General features: G+C 41.9%; 1 protein-coding gene across 7 annotated transcripts in view; it reads right to left on the bottom strand.

The window, feature by feature from the left end:
* LOC107126370 (AGBL carboxypeptidase 4) overlaps positions 1 to 19,313 on the bottom strand; it is a 1,456,730-nt gene that overhangs the window by 68,044 nt on the left and 1,369,373 nt on the right. For all 7 annotated transcript variants that reach the window (XM_065522893.1, XM_074007238.1, XM_005543434.5 and 4 more), the window contains one exon: positions 3,705 to 3,857. In XM_065522893.1, the coding sequence (XP_065378965.1) occupies positions 3,705 to 3,857 (153 nt within the window). The remainder of the gene's footprint in view (positions 1 to 3,704; positions 3,858 to 19,313) is intronic.

Here is a 19,313-nt window from a genome sequence, read left to right as displayed (position 1 = left end):
AGTAACTGCCACTCAACGAATATTTGCGGAAAAATGAATGGAGACAGAGGGAGCAGGGAAAAGTGGAAAGAGAAAAAGAAGCAACTACATTTTGATGATAATCAGAACTAACATTTGGAGCCTGGCATGGTGGTGTGCACCTGTAGTCCTAGCTACTTGGGAGGCTGAGGTGGAAGGATTGCTTGAGCCTAGAAGTGTGAGTTCAGCCTAGGCAACATAGTGAAACCAAGTCTCTATTCTTTTTTATTATTATTTTATTTATTTATTTATTTTTTGAGACAGAGTCTCACTGTGTCGCCCAGGCTGGAGTGCAGTGGCGCGATCTCAGCTCACTGCAACCTCCGCTTCCCGGGTTCACACCATTCTCCTGCCTCAGCCTCCCAAGTAGCTGGGACTACAGGTGCCCACAACTATGCTTGGCTAATTTTTTGTATTTTTAGTAGAGATGGGGTTTCACCATGTTAGCCAGCGTGATCCACCTGCCTCAGCCTCCCGAAGTGCTGGGATGTCTCTATTCTTTAAAAAGAAAAAAAAAAAGGCCGGGCGCGGTGGCTCAAGCCTGTAATCCCAGCACTTTGGGAGGCCGAGACGGGCGGATCACGAGGTCAGGAGATCGAGACCATCCTGGCTGACACGGTGAAACCCCGTCTCTACTTTAAAAATACAAAAAACTAGCCGGGCGAGGTGGTGGCGCCTGTAGTCCCAGCTACTCGGGAGGCTGAGGCAGGAGAATGGCGTGAACCCGGGAGGCGGAGCTTGCAGTGAGCTGAGATCCGGCCACTGCACTCCAGCCTGGGCGGCAGAGCGAGACTCCGTCTCAAAAAAAAAAAAAAAAAAAAAAAAAAAAGAAAGAAAACAAAAACAAAAACAAAACAAAACAAAACAAAAAAACCCTAAAATTTGGGCAGTGCTTTCAATTTTATAATATTGTTTCCCATGCAGCATCTCATTTAGGCTTCAAAATAACCACTTGAAGTAGGTGTTCATATTTTATTTCTCTATAGATGAAGAAACTGAGGCTCATAGAGGTGGAGCAAGTAAGTGATACAGCACAAATCTGAATCCAGAACTGAGTGACTCCAGACAACCAAAGACTCTGCTTCCCTTAGGGATAGCCGATTCATGTCCAGAATCATTAGAGCATAGGAATCATGGTTGCTTCTTTACTAAGATGTTGACAGCAACCATCACAATGGATAGAGAAATGGACAAGCATGTCACTCTCAAGTCCTCTGTTCAAAGACATGCTCTACTATCCACTGATTGCATGATGTCAGGCAAGCTGACTTATTTGTCTGAGCCTCAGTTTTCTCATTTGTAACTTGGAGGTGAAAATATCTCTTTCACAGAGTTGTGAAGGTCAGTTCACTTGGGGTTAAAAGGGCATTCTATGCTAACCCATGGAAATTTAAGTAAATGAACAGACCATGGTTTTAATAAGAGAATACGTATCTTATTCAGCAGGAGATAAAGGAAGGAGGAAAAGAGACAAAGCAAACACCAATACAAGAAAGGCACGGAAAGACTGTGAAAGAAACAGAGAAGTGTATGTGTATGTGTGTGTGTGTGCATGTGTGTGTCTATTTTTAAGGTAAAGGAAAAATCAGAACATCATAGAATGTCAGATCTAAAAGACCTTTGAAATCCATGTAGTAAACTCCAACTCTCCTGTTTCAGATTTGGGCACTGAGGACAAGAGAAGAGAAGAGAAGAGAAGAGAAGAGAAGAGAAGAGAAGAGAAAGGAAGAGACAGCAATTGGACTAGGACAGATGACCTTGACTCCTGCCCTTAAGGAGGCTGCAGTGCAGAAACATCAGGCGAGCTCAGAAATAAGGCTCTCAGACTGTGCACCTTTTGTAGTCCCTGGAAACCTCACCCGTGTGAGAAGAGTCTCTGAGGCCTATGACCCAGCCTTCCAGGGAACTTGGATGAAGGAGGCCACATTCTTTTCTGAAACTGCAGTGGTCTCAAATAGACAGGGACATCCTATAGAGATTCTTACAGAAAAAGGCATGGCTGTTTCTGCCCCACAGCTGCAAATGGGGAGCTACCTGCTTTGATTCTATCATTAAATGCTGGGTGACCTTACACTGAATACTCATCTTTTCTGGGGCCACTCTTTACTCTTAGGTGTAAAGAGGGGACTGGACTAAATAATCTGCCAAGTCCTTTCCTGGTTTGACATTCAAAGGTTCTGGGATTCAGAGTGCATCTTACCACGCAGAGAAATTCATCATCTCCACTAATGTCCTGGCCTGAAGCAATGAGCAGGTGAGTTTTCAGCTCATCAACTTCAAAAATTGCTATGACCTCTGTGGGCCTCTGCCCCTCTGGCCACATGGAAATAACAGGCCCCAGAGATTTAGTATCAAAACAAAGGAAAATGTGCAAAAGCTCTCTCCCTACACCACATGCTGATCCCCTCCTTATCTTCTCTTCCTGCCCTTTTCCAATACTGCTTTTGCTATGAGTTTTTCCCACCCCACAGTCTCTCTAGTCCTCAGCATGTGAGACGGGTAGTAACAGCAACCGTCTCTGCAGTTTGTTGAGGTCTTTACGGCCTGCAAAGAACTTTTATATCAAAAACTGCATTTGCCCTCCCAGGAAGCTATAATGCACGCAGGATAGAAATTATCACCCAGCAATTACAAAAAAAAATTGAGGCTGAGAAGGAGTCATGGAGAAAAGAATGGTGGGCATATAACCTCTGTTAGCAGATGTGTTGTGCTTATACAAAAGAACTGGGATTGGTAAAAGCAGACCGTGGAGCAAGGTCTGGCATGTGGTAGGTGCTCAGTGAGTTTCTTTTTCTTGTTAATGCTGGAGTCAACTCCATTAAACAAGGCCGGGAACAGTTGCTCATGCCTGTAATCCCAGCACTTTGGGAAGCTGAAGCAGGTGGATCACTTGAGCCCAGGAGTTTGAAACCAGCTTTGGCAACATAGTGAGACCCTGTCTCTACAAAATAAATAACTACATTTTTAAAAATTAGCCAGTAGTGGCCAGGCACATGGCTCACGCCAGTAATCCCAGCAAACTGGAAGGCTGAAGTGGGCAGATCACCTGGGGTTGGGGGTTCGAGATCAGCCTGACCAACATGCAGAAACCCCGTCTCTACTAAAAATACAAACAATTAGCCAGGTGTTGTGGTGCATGCCTGTAATCCCAGCTACTTGGGAGGCTGAGGCAGGAGAATCGCTTGAACCTGGGAGATGGAGGTTGCAGTGAGCCAAGATCATGCCATTGCACTCCAGCCTGGGCAACAATAGTGAAAGTCCATCTCAAAAAAAAAAAAAAAATTAGCCAGTAGCCTCAACTACTCAGGAGGCTGAGGTGGGAGGATTACTTGATCCTGGGAGATAGAGGCTGCAGTGAGCCATGATCATAATACCGCACCCCCGCCTGGGTGACAGAGCAAGATCCTGTCTCAAAACAAAACAAAACAAAACACCAAAACAAAAACAAATGCCAGTTCATCAGCCAGCCAAAATGCTACCTTCTCAGAGTCTCCCTCCCTGACTGGTAATGAGCAGTTTGAGAACATGGGCACATCTTGTTTACCTCTATCTTCATCACCCACACAAGACCTGGCACAGAGTTAGGTGTCCTGTGGAGCTTAAAGCAAACTGAACTGAGTGAGAAGGAATACAGGGAGGCAGGGTGTGGGGGGCTGGGGCTGCCTGAGAGAGAACTCCTGGCTTACATAGGAGAAGTCCTCAGCATTCTGGCAGAGGAGCTTGGGAAAAATGGCCTGCCTCTGGAACCGTTCCTCATCCTCAAAGATGTTGCCGTACATGAAGCCATTCATCATGGTGGAGTGGGCGTGGATGTCAATATAAAACTCCAGGCTTGTTTTCTGTTGAGAGAAAGGATAACAAATGAGAAGTCTGGGCCATAGAGCTTGCCTTTAAGGGACCAGACACTACACCACACACACACACACACACACACACACACATCGAGCTGACCCTATGTGTCAGCAGATTTAGCAGCCATTTGCAATGTGAGGGGAGGGTTTAAGACAGGTGAGGATCAATTCCTCCTCACTTTTAACATGGTTTTCCTTCAAGGTGTGAAAGCACTACTGTTAGCATCCCTTTTAAGAGGTCTTCAGAAAAAGTGACATTTAGGTTGGGTTAAGTCATGATGTTACTTACTCAGAACAGCTAACACATTCATGACTAGACATTAGTGGAATTTATTTCTCTGATTAATGAGAAATACCTTTGAGGTAACACAACTGTATTTACTTTGGGCCTGTTTGCAGTTTTGCCCCAACTTGGCCGTTTCTAGCTGGGAAGCTTGGTGTAAATCATGTCCCCACTTTGAGCCTCAGCTTCCTTATCTGAAAAATGGGTATTTTAATTCAAACCTCAGAGCATTATAGTGGGAATCAAACACAGCAATAATAATTACTATATTGCTTGCTAATATCTTGTGATATAAATAAAAAATAATAATTACTGTCTTTCACTGTATATGTAATACATGCCAGACACCGTTCTTGGAACTTTACATATGAAGTCTTACTTAACTCTTTTAGTTAACCTTGTGTGATGATGCCACGTCTACTCCCCAATAGCATATAAATAAAGCATGAAGGAAAATGCCTTTGTAGTCTGTAAAGACGGCATTGACTAGTCTACCTCTGCTCTTTACTTACACATATTTAAGGCACTTTCTTGGTTGATATGATATTATTTGTTAACCTTTCCTGAAGTTAGGAGGATTGTCTATAAAGAGCTCAGTGCATGTAAGTAAAGGATGCTCAGTAACTACATACCGAATGATTGAACAAACAATCCCAGAGAGATTGTTCCACATACTGTAATGGACTGGCTGAAAGAGGGGGCGTGGGGGATGGGGTAATTTTTAGGCCATTAGATCTCCAATGGTCCTCAAATCCAACCTTCACTTCTTATATATCAGCCCAACTTATATCCATTAACCCTTTCTGAGAATAACGGAAGACCTGCATGGAGAGGGGACTTGCCCAAGCTCATAGAATAACCGCGCTGACATTCAGGCCTCCTGCCCCCTCACACAATTAACTTATTGTCATCAATGGCCAACGCTAGAAATAGTCAAGGCAGAACCTGGCCACCTCTCCATCCCCTTTCTAGTACATAGTCCTGGGAAAGAAGAAAAGTGCACATTTAGAAGGATTCTCCCTCCTTGGGATGCTTTCAAATGAAGTTAAAACCAAATGAAAACTATGTTGCTTCTAGAATGTGGGCTCAATGACTGTCATTTCATTTGCCTCAGAGTTGGAGTGAAAAATTATGTCTTGCCAAGCTCCCAGTTCTCTGGGTAGCATAAGCTGTCTTTTGGGAGATACAAGATGCACTGCTCTATGTGATATTAAACTCATCATTTTCAGCTTTGGAGGTGGAATACACAATGATTCAACAGGAGCCCTATAAAAGTCATCTTCACAATTTTATTTTCTTCAATTGTCTGTCTTTTCCTCTGAGCTTTTGATGAGCTGCACAGGAAAGGAGGAGGTAGAAAGATGATTTAAGAAATGTGGAAGGAAAAGCTACAGTTTGTATCTCTCGATGTCAGAGCTAGGGAGGGCCTTGGAAACCAGTTTCTCTGACCTTTCTCAGACCTGCTCTGAGTGCGGAGGTTGCTTGCTTAAGGTTGGCCAGCAAGTTAGTGAAAAAGCAAGAATTAGAACCTAGCTTTTCTTTTACTTTTTCATTTTTTTAAAAAAATTAAATTTAAAAAACTTATTTGCATAGATTTATGGGGGTACAAGTGTAATTTTGTCCCATTTTTCTGATAACCATATAGGTGTGGCTTCCACCATCCCATCCTGACAACTGGCAGCTGATGTGACTTCACGTGAAAGAACCAGCACCTGAATTATCTTGATTGATCATATAATCTGAAAGTCAAACATTATAAAATAATTTATAGTAAAAAATCTCCCTTCTACCAGTCACCCAGTTTTGCTCCCCAGAGGCAGCTAATGCTATCAGGCTTGCATATATCTTTCCAGAGATAGTTTGTGCATATACAAGTAAATATTTTCTCCACACCCAAACCCCCTGCTCCAAACACACGAGTGATAGCACCATAAACACACCATTCAGATCTGCTGTTCTTCTCTGAATATATCTCAGAGGCGATTCTTACTTAATAAATAGGTACCTCATTCTTTGTAACAGCCATATATAAACTAACTAGTTCCTTATTGATAAATATTTACTGTATTTCCAATCTTTTCTTGTTACAAAGAATGTCTGAGTGATGAAATTTGTATATACATTATTTCACACATATACAATTGTATGTAAAATAAATTCCTGGCCGGGCCCGGTGGCTCATGCCTGTAATCCCAGCACTTCGGGAGGCAAAGGCGGGAGGATCACGAAGTCAGGAGTTCAAGACAAGCCCGGCCAACATAGTGAAACCCCATCTCTACTAAAAATACAAAAAATTAGCCGGGCATGGTGGTGGGTACCTATAATCCCAGCTACTCAGGAGGCTGAGGCGGGAGACTCACTTGAACCTGGGAGGTGGAGGGTGCAGTGAGCCAAGATCGTACCATTGCACTCCAGCCCGGGCGACAGTGTGAGACTCCGTCTCAAAAAAAAAATAATAAAAAAAAAAAATAATAAAATAGTAATAATAATAATAAAATAATAAATTCCTAGAAGTGAAATTTCTGGATCCTATGTGCATTTGCAATTCTGATTAATACTGACAGACTGACCTTAGAAGGGCCAGAACACTCCTAGCCTATTACCTTGACAATATAGGTGGAATCAAACTTTTTGATATTTGCCAATTTGATGGGTGAAAAGTAATATCTAAGATTAGTTTTAATCTGAATTTCTCTTAGTACTGTATAATTATGTTTTACTGTATAGTTAAGCATATTTTCATATGTTTAAAAATGATTTGTGACCGGGCACAGTGGCCCCCGCCTATAATCCCAGCCCTTTAGGAGGCTGAGGTGGGTGGATCACCTGAGGTCAGGAGTTCAAGACCAGCCTGACCAACATGGTGAAACCCCGTCTCTACTAAAAATACAAAAAAAAAATATATTAGCTGGGCGTGCTGGTGGGCGCCTGTAATCCTAGCTACTCGGGAGGCTGAGGCAGGAGAATTGCTTGAACCTGGGAGGCAGAGGTTGCAGTGAGCTGAGATAGCACCATTGCACTCCAGCCTGGGCAACAAGAGTGAAACTCCATCTCAAAAAAAAAATAAATAAATAATAAAATAAATAAACAAAAGTGATTTGCATTCTCTTTTCTAAGAACTCTGTTCATTGCCTTTGACCATTTAAAAAATCGGATTGTTGGGCTTTATTTCTTGTTGACTTAGAGAAGCTATGTATTGTAGAAATTAACCTTTATGTGTAATATAAAGATACTTTTGTCATTTGTCTATTTTACTTCTGTTCATGTAGTTTTCATGTAATTTTTAAAATTACATGTACATTTTTAAATGCTGATTTTTGACACAGTTTATCAATCTTTTCTTTTGTGGTTTCCTAGCTGAATTATTTTACTGTTGCTTCCATTTTATTATTTTGTTGTTTAGTTTTCAATGTTTTGTTTCAGTTTCAATTTATATGGCCGTGGAATGTGAGGTAAGGGTTAAATTTCACTGTTTCCACACCATTTATTGAATTGTGCGTCTCTTCCCCACTGATATTTCTATCCCCCTTGACATTTGGTTGGGATCAAATGGAATGTGGGCAATGATGATAACTTCCAGACCTGCCCATAAAACTCCTCATACACAATCACCCGCATTCTCTCTTGCCCTTCTGCATGGGGAGCTACATGTAAAAAATGATGATATCCTAAGAAGAAAGAAGCCTATATCCTCCATTCAACACTCAAGAGGACAATAGCAAGGAGAGTCACCTGATCTGCATCAGACTGATGTGAGAGAGAAGTGAATCTTCACTGTATTAAGCCACTTAAATTTGGGGATTGTTTATTATGGAAGCTAATATCATTCATCTTGACTAGTACAAAATCTCAATTCAAAAAGCCTTATTTTATCCCTCAGGCTGAGTTAACAGCCTCCTCTGCGCTCTCATAATTTAAGGTATATATCTCTCTCACGGCACTTACCACATGACATAATAACCCTTTATTTTCATCTCCCTCCAGAATGTGAGCTCTTTGAGGGCAGGGACCTTATATTGTTGATTTTTTTCAATCCACAGGGCCAGAATAAGGCCTTGTATATAGCAGGTCATCATTGAAGGTTTACAAAGGAATGAATAAGAGAATGAACTGATGGAAAGATAAGTGAATTAATGAATAAACAAATGCATCTTAAGTGTTTCCAACAGTAAAACCAGGTACTTTTCTGTGGCTGTGCCAGACCAAGGGGTGTGTGTCACAAACGTAGGGCCCTTAATTACAATTTGGGAATGAGAATAGAAGGTGGGGGATGGGGAGAGCATCTCCTTTCCTTCCAAACTTAAGAACCTTAATTAAAACAGAATGATGAAGGGCTGTCCCCTTGCCAGCAGCCAGCAGCTCATCTTGCAATCAGGGGCCTAAAGAGTAAATTAAAATCAGTGCCAATAAAATTAAAACTACTTTGGGGCATATTTGCAACATAATTTAGTGTGGAGTTTGCTTCCACCTAGACACCAGGGAGGAAATGGGTTTTCTTTCTCTATTCTGAGCTTCTGCCCTGCTTCATCTCACTTGGCACAGGCCAAAACCTGAGCTTGGTGCTCTGATGTGGGGCTGGATCCTTCACATTTGGGCGGCACTTCAGAGTTTCTCACAAATTCAGTTCAGTGAAGGAAGGATCATCCAGGGCAATCCAATGCAGGAAGGACAGAGGAATTTTATCTTAGGTTTGGAGATGCCAAGGGGAAGAAACTGAAGCTTAGGCAGGAATAACCGCAAGTTGAGCAGGGTGAGCTTTGTGATTATTTCTGTTTTACAGAGGAGGAAATGGAAGCTCAGAGAGCTCAAGTAACTTGCCCAGCATTACGAAGCAAGACATGGCAGAGCCGGGTCTGAAACCCAGGCCTCTGGCTGTAAACTCCCCATGTCCTGTACCCTGCTGTCCTCACAGGAGCTTGCAGCCTAGCAAAGCAATTACTTGATTACAGTAAGGCAAGCCCCATGCAGATTCCTTCAGGTCTGAGCTGAAGGATTGTGGGGATCTGTGACTGAGATTATTGAGCTTAGACTCTCAAAAAGGCATTGAGGTATGTGTGTGGGAGAAGCAAGAAGCGTTGGGAGGACTTCCAGACACATTCCTCCTTCGGATTTACCCTAGGAAGATGTTTTCCCCTGGGACTGAGATAAAAAGTCCCAAATCTATTCTTTTCATTTTTAACTAAAATGTCTCCCTGTCTGATTTTTAAGGAATGAAAGTTATTTCTGTGTTCTAAGGCAGGAAGGAAAAATTTTCAGAAAAATTGAGGACTCTTTCTTTAATATCAACCAAGCAAATCAAATAAACAAAATAATGCAAAGGTTCTTTATCATTCATAGTGTATATTTATTTTAAAATAATTTTTTTGTAGAGACAGGGTTTGCTATATTGCCCAGTATAGTCTGGAACTCTTGGGCTCAAGCAATTCTCCTGCCTCAGGCTCCCAAAGTGCTGGGATTGTAGCTGTGCCCAGCCCATAGCATATACATATATATATTTCTGAAGTGGCACAGTGAAGGCTTTCTTCCTCAGATATGTCCTGAACGTGGCTGGGCATAAATTCCTCCCATAAAAAAAGGGATATAATAAGTCAAGGGGACAAAGAAAGGAACAACCACATAAGAAATCCAGACAGCCAGCTCAAGGGACCAAGGGGATGGGCCATGGGCACTTCACCTCCTGCCTCTCTCCATCCTACACTCCAGCCTTCTAGAACCACTGTAACTTCCCAAGCACACCGGTGTTCTCATACTCTGGGCTTTTGTGTTTGTTCTTTCGTCCTCTTCCTTCCTTTCACCTCCTGGTAACATCTTGTTCATCTTTTACTGCTTATCCCAAATGGGCCCTTGACAGAGAGGTCTTCCTGGATGCTCTCACGGATAGCAGCTCCTTTCTCTGGAATCCCACAGACTTAAAAAATATCCTTCTGTTAAGGTATTTATCATCTAGCTTATTCATTCATCCATTCATCTGGCAAATATCTACTGTGAACCTACTATATTCCTCATGCTATCATAGGACCTCGGGGTGAACAAGACAGATAAGATTCCTGCCTTTAAATAGCTAACACCCAGGTGGGGTTTACAAACTATAAACAGCAGATAAGCAAGGTAATTGCAGATTGTGAAACACGCTAGAAATGCACTAGGGTAAATAACATGATGGTGAATAACACAGTGGATGAGGGAAAAGTCTACTTTAGGTACTGTGATCAGGGAAGGCCTCTGACATTTGAATTAAGCCTCAAAAGATGATAAGAACTAGCCATTCAGCCAAGTGTGGTGGCATGCACCTGTTAAGCAGGAATACTGTTCCTGGCAAAATTGTCCTTCAAAAAGGAAATGGACATAAAGACTTTCCCATACAAACAGAAGAGAACAGGGAGAGGGAGAGGGAGAGGGAAAGGAAAGGGGAGAGGAGAGGAGGGGAGAGGAGAGAGAAAAGAAAAGGAAGGAAGAAAGGAAGGAAGGAAGAAGAGAAAGAAAGAGAGAGAAAGAGAAAGAAAGAGAAAGGAGAAAAAGGAAGGAAGGAAGAGAGAGAGAGAGAAAGAAGAGAAAGAAAGAGAGAGAAAGAGAGAGAAAGAGAAAGAGAGAAAAAGGAAGGAAGGAAAGAGAGAGAGAAAGAAGAAAGAAAGAAAGAGAGAAAGAAAGGAAGGAAAGAAGGAAGGAAGGAAGGAAGGAAGAGAAAGAAAGGGAGAAAAACCAGACATTCAAAGAAGTCAGAAAGAATCCTGGGCAAAACAAAGGCCCTAAAGCAACAATGAGTGTATTGTTTTCAAAAACCAAAGGGAAGGCCGATAGCCAGATTGTGACAAACACTGGAGCTAAGCCTGGACAGGTTTGCAGGGTCCAGATCACACAGGGTCTTGAAAGCCAGGGTCAGAATTTGGAGTTTATCCTATGTACAGTAGAAAGACATTTTAACAGGGGAATACTGAAAAACGTACCTTGCCTATCATGTAGATAATGGATTTTAGGGGGGCATGAATGAGGCAGTTGAGATAGTTCCCCTAAGCGATCATAGTACAGTCATGAAGCACTTAATGATGGGGATAAGTTCTGAGAAATGCATCACTAAGTGATTTCATCATTGTGTGGCCATCATAGAGTGTACTTACACTAACCTAGATGCTATAGCCTACTACACACCTAGGGTATATTGTTATAGCCTATGGCTCTTAGGTTACAAACCTGTATAGCATATGACTATTTTAAAATAAATTTAATGAGGCCAGGCGTGGTAGCTCATACCTGTAATCCTAGCACTTTAGGAGGCCAAGGCAGGCAGATCAATTGAGATCAGGAGTTCAAGACCAGCCTGACCAACATGGGGAAATCCCGTCTCTATGGAAAACACAAAAATTAGCTGGGCATAATGGTGCACACCTGTCATCTGAGCTACTCGAGAGGCTGAGGCAGGAGAATCACCTGAACCTGGGAGGTGGAGGTTGCAGTGCATTGGCACGATCTCGGCTCACTGGGATTACAGGTGTGAGCCACCACGCCTGGCCTCATTAAATTTATTTTAAAACATTTTAGTTCTTCAATAATAAATCAACCTTAGCTTACAGGGACTTTTTTACTTTATAAACTTTGAATTTTTTAAACTTTTTGACTCTTTTGTAATAACACTTAGCTTAAAACACAAACACATTATACAGCCGCACAAAAATATGTTCTTCCTTTATTACTTTATAAGCTTTTTCTCCTAGTTATAAATTATGGGTGTTTTTGTTTTGTTTTCTTACTTTTTAAACACTTTTTGTTAAAAACTAAGGCACAAACACAAACATGAGCCGAGACCTACATAGGATCAAGATCATCAACATAGCTGTCTTCCACCTCCACATCTTATCACACTGCAAGGTCTTCAGGGACAATAACATGCATGAAGCTGTCGTCTCCTATGATAACAATGCCTTCTTGTGGAACACTTCCTGAAGGACCTGCCTGAGACTTTTTAGAGTTCACTTTTTTATATATAAGTAGAAGTACACTCTAAAATAATAATAAAAGTATAGTATAGAAAATACATAAACCAGTAACATAGTTACATATTATTATTAAGTGTTATGTATTATACATAATTGCATTTCCATGTTTTTATATGACTGGCAGCACAGCAGGTTGGTTTACCCCAGCATCACCACAAACATGTGAACGAGTAATGCATTGCCCTGTGCCTTACAACAGCTGCGATGTCACCAGGTGACAGGAATTTTTCAAGTTCATCATAATCATATGGGACCACCATTGTACATGTGGTCTGATGCTGAAATGTCATTATGCAGTGCTTAACTACAGCTTAAATAAGAGAGGTGGTGGTAGAGGTGAGAAGGCATGTTTAACAAATATTGTGGCCATACCTCCATAGAACCTGCACATAGATTACATGTGGGAAGAATCAAAGGTTTATGACTTGAACACTAAGTAGATGGTGGTTTCATGTACAGAGATGGAGAAGACTGGTGTGGAGCCCAGCTGGGATATTGGTTAGGAAATTGAGAGTTCTGATAGGCTCTTCACAGTTTGAAATGACCACTGAATACAAGACAGGAAGTGTCAAGTAGGCAGTTAAATTCATGAAAGAAGAACCCTCAGGGAGAAGACTGGACTGAAGGTATAAATGTGGGAATCATTATCATTGAGGTGGGTGTAACATCTCTGGGAGAAAGTGTGGACCTAGAGGAGGTCCTGGAACTGAGCCTGAAGCCCTCTGAAGTTGAAAGTTTAGCTAAAAGAGAAGGAAAGGAGACTGTGGAGTGGTCAGAGAAGAAAGAAGGTGAAAAAATACAAGGAAAGTGTGGTTTCATGAAAACCATGAACAACAACAGAAAAAAATAATAATAAGGAGGGCGTAGCCTGTGAATCTTTTGAAGCCTAGGACTGCATCTGGTTCAATTCCATATCCACAAGGTATATCATAGGGCCTGACACACAGTAAGTACTCAGGCAACAATTGCTGAGTAACAGAATGAATAAATAAATGAATGGGCCTGCTATCTTAGACTCAGAGAAAGGGGTAGTAAGGGGTGTGGGAAGTTCTCAGGGCCTAGATTCTATCTGGAAGAGCTGTGGGGGAGGATAATAATAACAACATAGCCCTCACTTTATGCTAGGGGCAGGCACTCATTAATCCTCCCACAACCTTATCAGATAGAAACATCATTTACAAATAAGAACACTCAGGGATAGAGTGGTTGTGTGGGAACCTGAGATCACACAGTGGTAACTGGCAGAGCCCAAGCAGTCTGGCTCTGCAATCCATGCACTTAAACATGACACCATCAAAAGCTGTTGACATTTATGCAGTACTTCTTAAGTATGGTCCTGTAATGATAACAATCCTATAAGGGCAATCACATCATATAAGGAAACCAAGGCAAAGAGCTTGCAAGTGGTAGATGTTAGATTCGAACCCAAGTGTTTCTGACCTGGGTCTAAGCTCTAAACTATTCAGAATAGCCCAGCCCTGGATTTGTGGCCTCCTTGACCACAGCAGAATAAATTTCAGGATTATTCTGAGACTAATGATTAGGGGTGGAGAAAATGCATCAGAAGCAGCAAGATGAGAAATAAAAACATATTTTTTTCTACTTCTAATTAGCCTCTTACAATCTGACTCTACTTGCACATAAATGGAGGCATTTCTGCATCTCCCAGGGATCCAGGAAGAGCCAGGTCTGGCCTGGCAGGAAGGAGCCTTCCTTTGCTTCCATCCCCTTTCTCCACCTCTATGCCTGGAGACAAAGAGAGAGATGAGAAGCTCAGCACAGGAGGTTTGGGTTTATAACAGACCTTCCCAGGGCAAAGGATGAACTCCTGACCTCTGCCTCCTGCTCCCTTCAGTGACTGGTGATAGCCATAATGACTGTGATAACGACAATGGTGATAAAAGGGTACTCATGAGAGTAGTGTGGTTTGGGGGTCTGGTAGACTGGGCTTCAAGGGTTAGTTTCACCATGGGTGAGCTTTAAGACCTGTAGAATTCACTTCCCCTTCCTGAGTTTCAGTTTAATCACCTGAAATTTGAAGATAACAATCACAAATTCATACATTGTCATAGAGTTAAATGAAGTAACTGGCTTTATGCCTACCAAAATATCTGACAGCTTATACACTGTCAATATATTCTTTTGAATCACACAATGACACTATGTGCAGGTGCTGTACTTGGCACTGGTGATATGGACCTCCTGGGGCTCAAAACCTTGTGAAGAAGAAGGACATTTTACAAGTAACTGTCTGTGCAATGAGGAATGTGAAGAAGTGTGAGTGCTATGGTAGCACAGAGTGAAGAGGAGCTTGGGGACCCAGCTCACATATATGTACATTTCTTCCTTGTTCAATATGAAATCTATTGACAATAACCACTGTCTTGCACATTTATACAGTTATAAACCATTCTCGAACCAATCAGTTCATTTGATTCTCTCAACACTCCATGAGGGTCAATAGGATTATGATCTTAGTTTCTCAGAAGAAGCTCAGAGCCTGGCTTGTCAAGATCTCACAACAAATTACCAGTTGAGATGGGATTCGAACTCACATCTCACCACTCCAAAGCCTCTGCTTGATCCTCAACTAGGGGAGTCATCCTGTGTGCTCAGTTCTGTATCGAGAGTGCACACAGATACAAGTAGAAAAGCCAGGCTTTCCCTCAGAAAGCCCCAGTCTGAGCAGGAAAACAAGACTAATCAGGGAGCTCTCAACTAAGAAAGAGGACTGAGAATTTTTAAGGCTGTGAGAACTGAGGAGCATTTTAATTTGATAATTAAAAGTTAATGTTGCTTCATTATAAATCAAAGGCTGATAAAACTAGGGCACCCTCAGGCACACATTAGGAACTCAGTAAATAGTTGTGGCCTGAATGCTTGGGGACACCTATCTCAGGAGGTTGTTAGCTGGCTCAGAGAGGTAATGATACATGTCTAACCACTGAGCTGCAGGGACAGGAGTCCTTGGTCTATGTCAGGTTCCTTCTTCCTAGGAAACTCATCTTGGTTCTCTACTAAGCTGCTACGTGACCCTGGAGAATTCCTTCTCCCTCTCTGGACTTCAATTTCCCCACTTAGAGGATGGATTCAGTGACTTTTCAGGGCTCTTTCCACCATTATGTCCTAAGAGTCTCATATCCTTCCAATATCTCATCTTCCTGCTTTGCACTATTGCTGTTGTTGTTTTCTCTTTCATTTGGCCTCTAACTGAGGACAGATGTTGCCAGTCTTTCTACCTTATCTCCTTCAAGACACAAGTGCAAGGTCCTTTTCCTTGGCATGGCCCTGTGGGGAGAGCCTGCTGCGAGACAGCAGTTCAATCACTTCCCCACGCTAATGCAGTCTTTCCACTTGGCAGAGTGCACATCACTACTTTTCAGAGAAGTGTCTGAGGGTGCCAACATTCATGCTGAAATTATGCACTTTATCCTAGGGAAAAATAAAATGGTTCCTGTCTGCTTTATTTGGTGTAGGCAGCTGGAAGAGCGGAAACAGGAAGAAGAAAGGTACACGACAGCACTTGGCATCTGTCCCTTCATTCTTTCTTCCTCTCTCTTCTCTAACTCTCTCATCTTGTCCCTTTTCTTTCCTCTCTCTTCATTCCTTTTCTTCTTCTGTTCCCCCTTTCCCACCTCTCTGTTTCTTCACTGTATAGTAGGGAAGACAGACAAGGGAACAGTTTAAGTGTACATATGCCTTTCAGGTGCTGTAAGAGACATAAGTGAAGACTGGGTGAAAGTATGGCTGAAGGAACCATTCAGTTAGTGGGTGGTCAGGAAAGACTTTACAGAGGAGGTGACTATTAAGCAAGGTCTTGACAGATGAGAAGGCGTTCACCAAGGGAATGATAAGGAAAGGACCCTCCAGTGGAGAGAAAGACAGTGTGGGCAGAGGGAGCCTGTGGGCAAAAGCCCGAAGCCTAAAACCACTAGCCCATTGAGGGAACAATAAAGTGTTTAGGGCCCAGCACAATGAGGAAGTCGAGGCGGGTGGATCATGAGGTCAGGAGATCCAGACAATCCTGGCCAACATGGTGAAACCCCGGTTGTACTAAAAATACAAAAATTAACTGAGCGTGGTGGTGCGTGCCTGTAATCCCAGCTACTCAGGAGGCTAAGGCAGGAGAATTGCTTGAACCAGGGAGTCAGAGAATGAAGTGAGCCGAGATTGCGCCACAGCACTCCAGCCTGGCAACAGAGCAAGACTCCATCTCAAAATAAAATAAAATAAAATAAAACAAAATAAAATAAAATAGAATAAAACAAAATAAAATAAGGTGTTTAGCACAATTGAAGGGCAGGGGAGGGGACAGAGACAGGGGTGAGGAAAGGGACTAGAGAGGCTTCCAAAGACCCATACATGGAAGACCTTGTAAACCACTAATGAGTCATGACTTTTCCTTATAAAACAGAAAATAGAAAGCCACAGAAGTGTTTTATGAAATTATAACAGGATTACATTTACATTTTAGCAAGATTGTTCTGGAGGCTGTGATGAGAATTAGTGGTCATAAGACTCAAAGGCAGGTAGATTAGTTAGAACACTTTTGTTATAATCCAAGTGAGAACTAATTTTAAAATGATAAGGTCCTGAATTAAAGCAAGGGCTAGGGCTGAGTGCGGTGGCTCATGCCTGTAATCCCAGCACTTTGGGAGACCGAGGTGGGTGGATCACCTGAGGTCAGGAGTTCGAGATCAGCCTGGCCAACATGGCAAAACCCTGTCTCTACTAAAAAAACAAAAACAAAAACGAAAAACAAAATAACACACAAAAATTAGCTGGGAGTGGTGGCACGTGCCTGTAATCTCAGCTACTTGGGAGGCTGAGGCACGAGAATCACTTGAACCCAGGAGGCAGAGGTTGCAGTGAGCCGAGTTGGCACCACTACACTATATACCCTGGGCTACAGACCGAGACTTCGTCTTAAAACAAAACAAAACATAAAGCAAGGGCTAGGAGGATGTGAAGAAGCATCCAAACCTGAGACCCACTACAAAGCAAGATTGACAGTTCGCAATATGGGACCTCAGTTTGGACTGATTCCCAGGTTTCTGGATTGAGGGGGGGCATCCACTGAGTTTGGAGATGTCACTGTCTTATAAGTTTGAGTTCTGTGTTTGCCTCCTTGGTACTTGTCCCCAGTTAGAGTGAGATGCCATCAGATGTGCTATGGTCTTAGGTTATGACATTTTGATCCAAACAAGTTGATTTTTTCTAAATATGGCTATTTGAATGAAAGGAACATTTTCCCCATGTAATCATGTGTTTTCTGTATAAATAGAGCTCTTTATTAATATAAATTAAACATAAGTGGCTACAGAGGAGGTCTACCAAAAAAGAAAAAGTTAAGTATAAGCATTGCACACTTTTGTTAGGATACAGAATCAAAGGTTTTTTTTTTTTTTTTAATCAAACACTTAAATACACATAATCAAATACTTGGGCCCTCTATTACTATGTAAATGGGATGCTGGTTGGCTTTTCTCTAGCTATTGCTCTGCTATAGGCATTCACTCCCTCCAAAGAGAAGATTTTTGATTTTTATAAACTGCTTCACTCAGCCAGAAAGCAGCAAGGAGTGAGGGAGTGGTTGTGAGTTAAGCAAGGGTTGGACAACAAGGTGTGGGTAACAAACAAGCTTCATATCTTGGATTGAAGGGAAGTCCTACAACAATGCAAGCTCCTTCATCCATATCTACATAAAAACCTTCATCAAAATCAGACAGAATGAATTTGTGTCTTCTCTGGCCCTTTGAATTGTTTAGAGTTTTGCTCTCCTAGCACCTTTCCTTTGACACATGAAATACTATCAACAACCTACGCAACTTGTTTATAGTCATTACCTCATTTTTAACATACCTGTTTTACAGATAAATGCACTGCTTAAGGTTACACAGCTAGTAAGTGGCCGAGCCAAGAATAAAATCTAGATCTATCCATAGTACAAGTTCTTCCCACTCTATCATTCTGTCTTGATTCCTTTATCTTTGGGTTTCTCATGGGGAGCCAAGAGGATGAATTATTGGTAGGCATGGAATATATTTTCCACTTGTGAATATCAGGTCCTCAGTAATCTGCCTTCATCCCCAACCTCATTTCCTATTCTCTGCTGATGGGCACTCTATGCTTTCTCCATGCCAAATTGAGAGCTTCCAGACTGTGTGATGCTCCTCTGTGCCCTCCAAGGCTTTGCTCATGCTGTTCCCTCAGGCAGGAACACCTTGCCCTGCCCAGCCTTCCTCCAGGACCCAATATAAGCATCCCTTCCTGTAAAGGCTTCCCTAACCCATGTCCTCCTTCACGTCTATTGTCACTCAACCCTTCTTTTTTATTGTACCTATTTCACTGTTTCATTATTATTGCTTTGTGTGTCTATTTCTCCCACTGGACCAAGCACTCCTCAGGACCTGAAATCACATTGTCTTCATTTTAATAGGTCCAACATCTAGTGCAGTGTCTGGCACATAGTAGGTGCTAAGAAAATCCTTACTGAATGAATAGATGGATGAACTAATGATGGAGAAGATAATATCTTTGAGCAGAGGCTATCTCCATCCTTTATCTTCTCTGAGAAATGCTATTGTGGAACAGGGAAAGAGAAAGGCAGACCTCAAAGTGATACAACGGGTAAAAAATTCTTCCCTGTTCTCTGGGTTCTTTCTCTCTTTTTCTTCTTCTTGCTATTGGAACAAAAATAAAGAGTACATCATAAGCAAAGCTGTATTTTCTGTTTATTGCCACCAGGTTAATAACAGTAATGGTGTGAGAAGAAAATGAGGTGTTATGTAAAACCCCGCATTGCAGATTTTGCTGCTGATGTAAAGAACTCAATAAAGTGTAACACTTTAATCATGGAGATAAAAATCACACAGCAACTTCCCACAGGCTTGCAGAGCCTTAAGACAAAATAGTTGTGAGGAAATGAGAGATGAGAGAAGAATATTATCAGGCATCAGAAAAGTTGTGCTTGGGCTTTTTTTTTCCTTCTCTAAAAAATGGAATAAGCTTTTTATATCTACTTCCAAGACACCTTGCATGAATTTCTGTATTCTCTGGAGGACATGCTCAAACTTCTGGAGGAGGATTTGCTCATTCTTTGTAAAAATGGATTTGTTTACAGAGAACTGAAATTCCTGTCTTTTAGTTGACTTCATGGCATTTTAGGAA

This window comes from Macaca fascicularis, chromosome 1 (genome assembly GCF_037993035.2).
Source record: "Macaca fascicularis isolate 582-1 chromosome 1, T2T-MFA8v1.1".
Taxonomy (NCBI): domain Eukaryota; kingdom Metazoa; phylum Chordata; class Mammalia; order Primates; family Cercopithecidae; genus Macaca; species Macaca fascicularis.
Note: the sequence above shows the minus strand (reverse complement) of the source record. Positions and strands in the feature narration are given on the sequence as shown.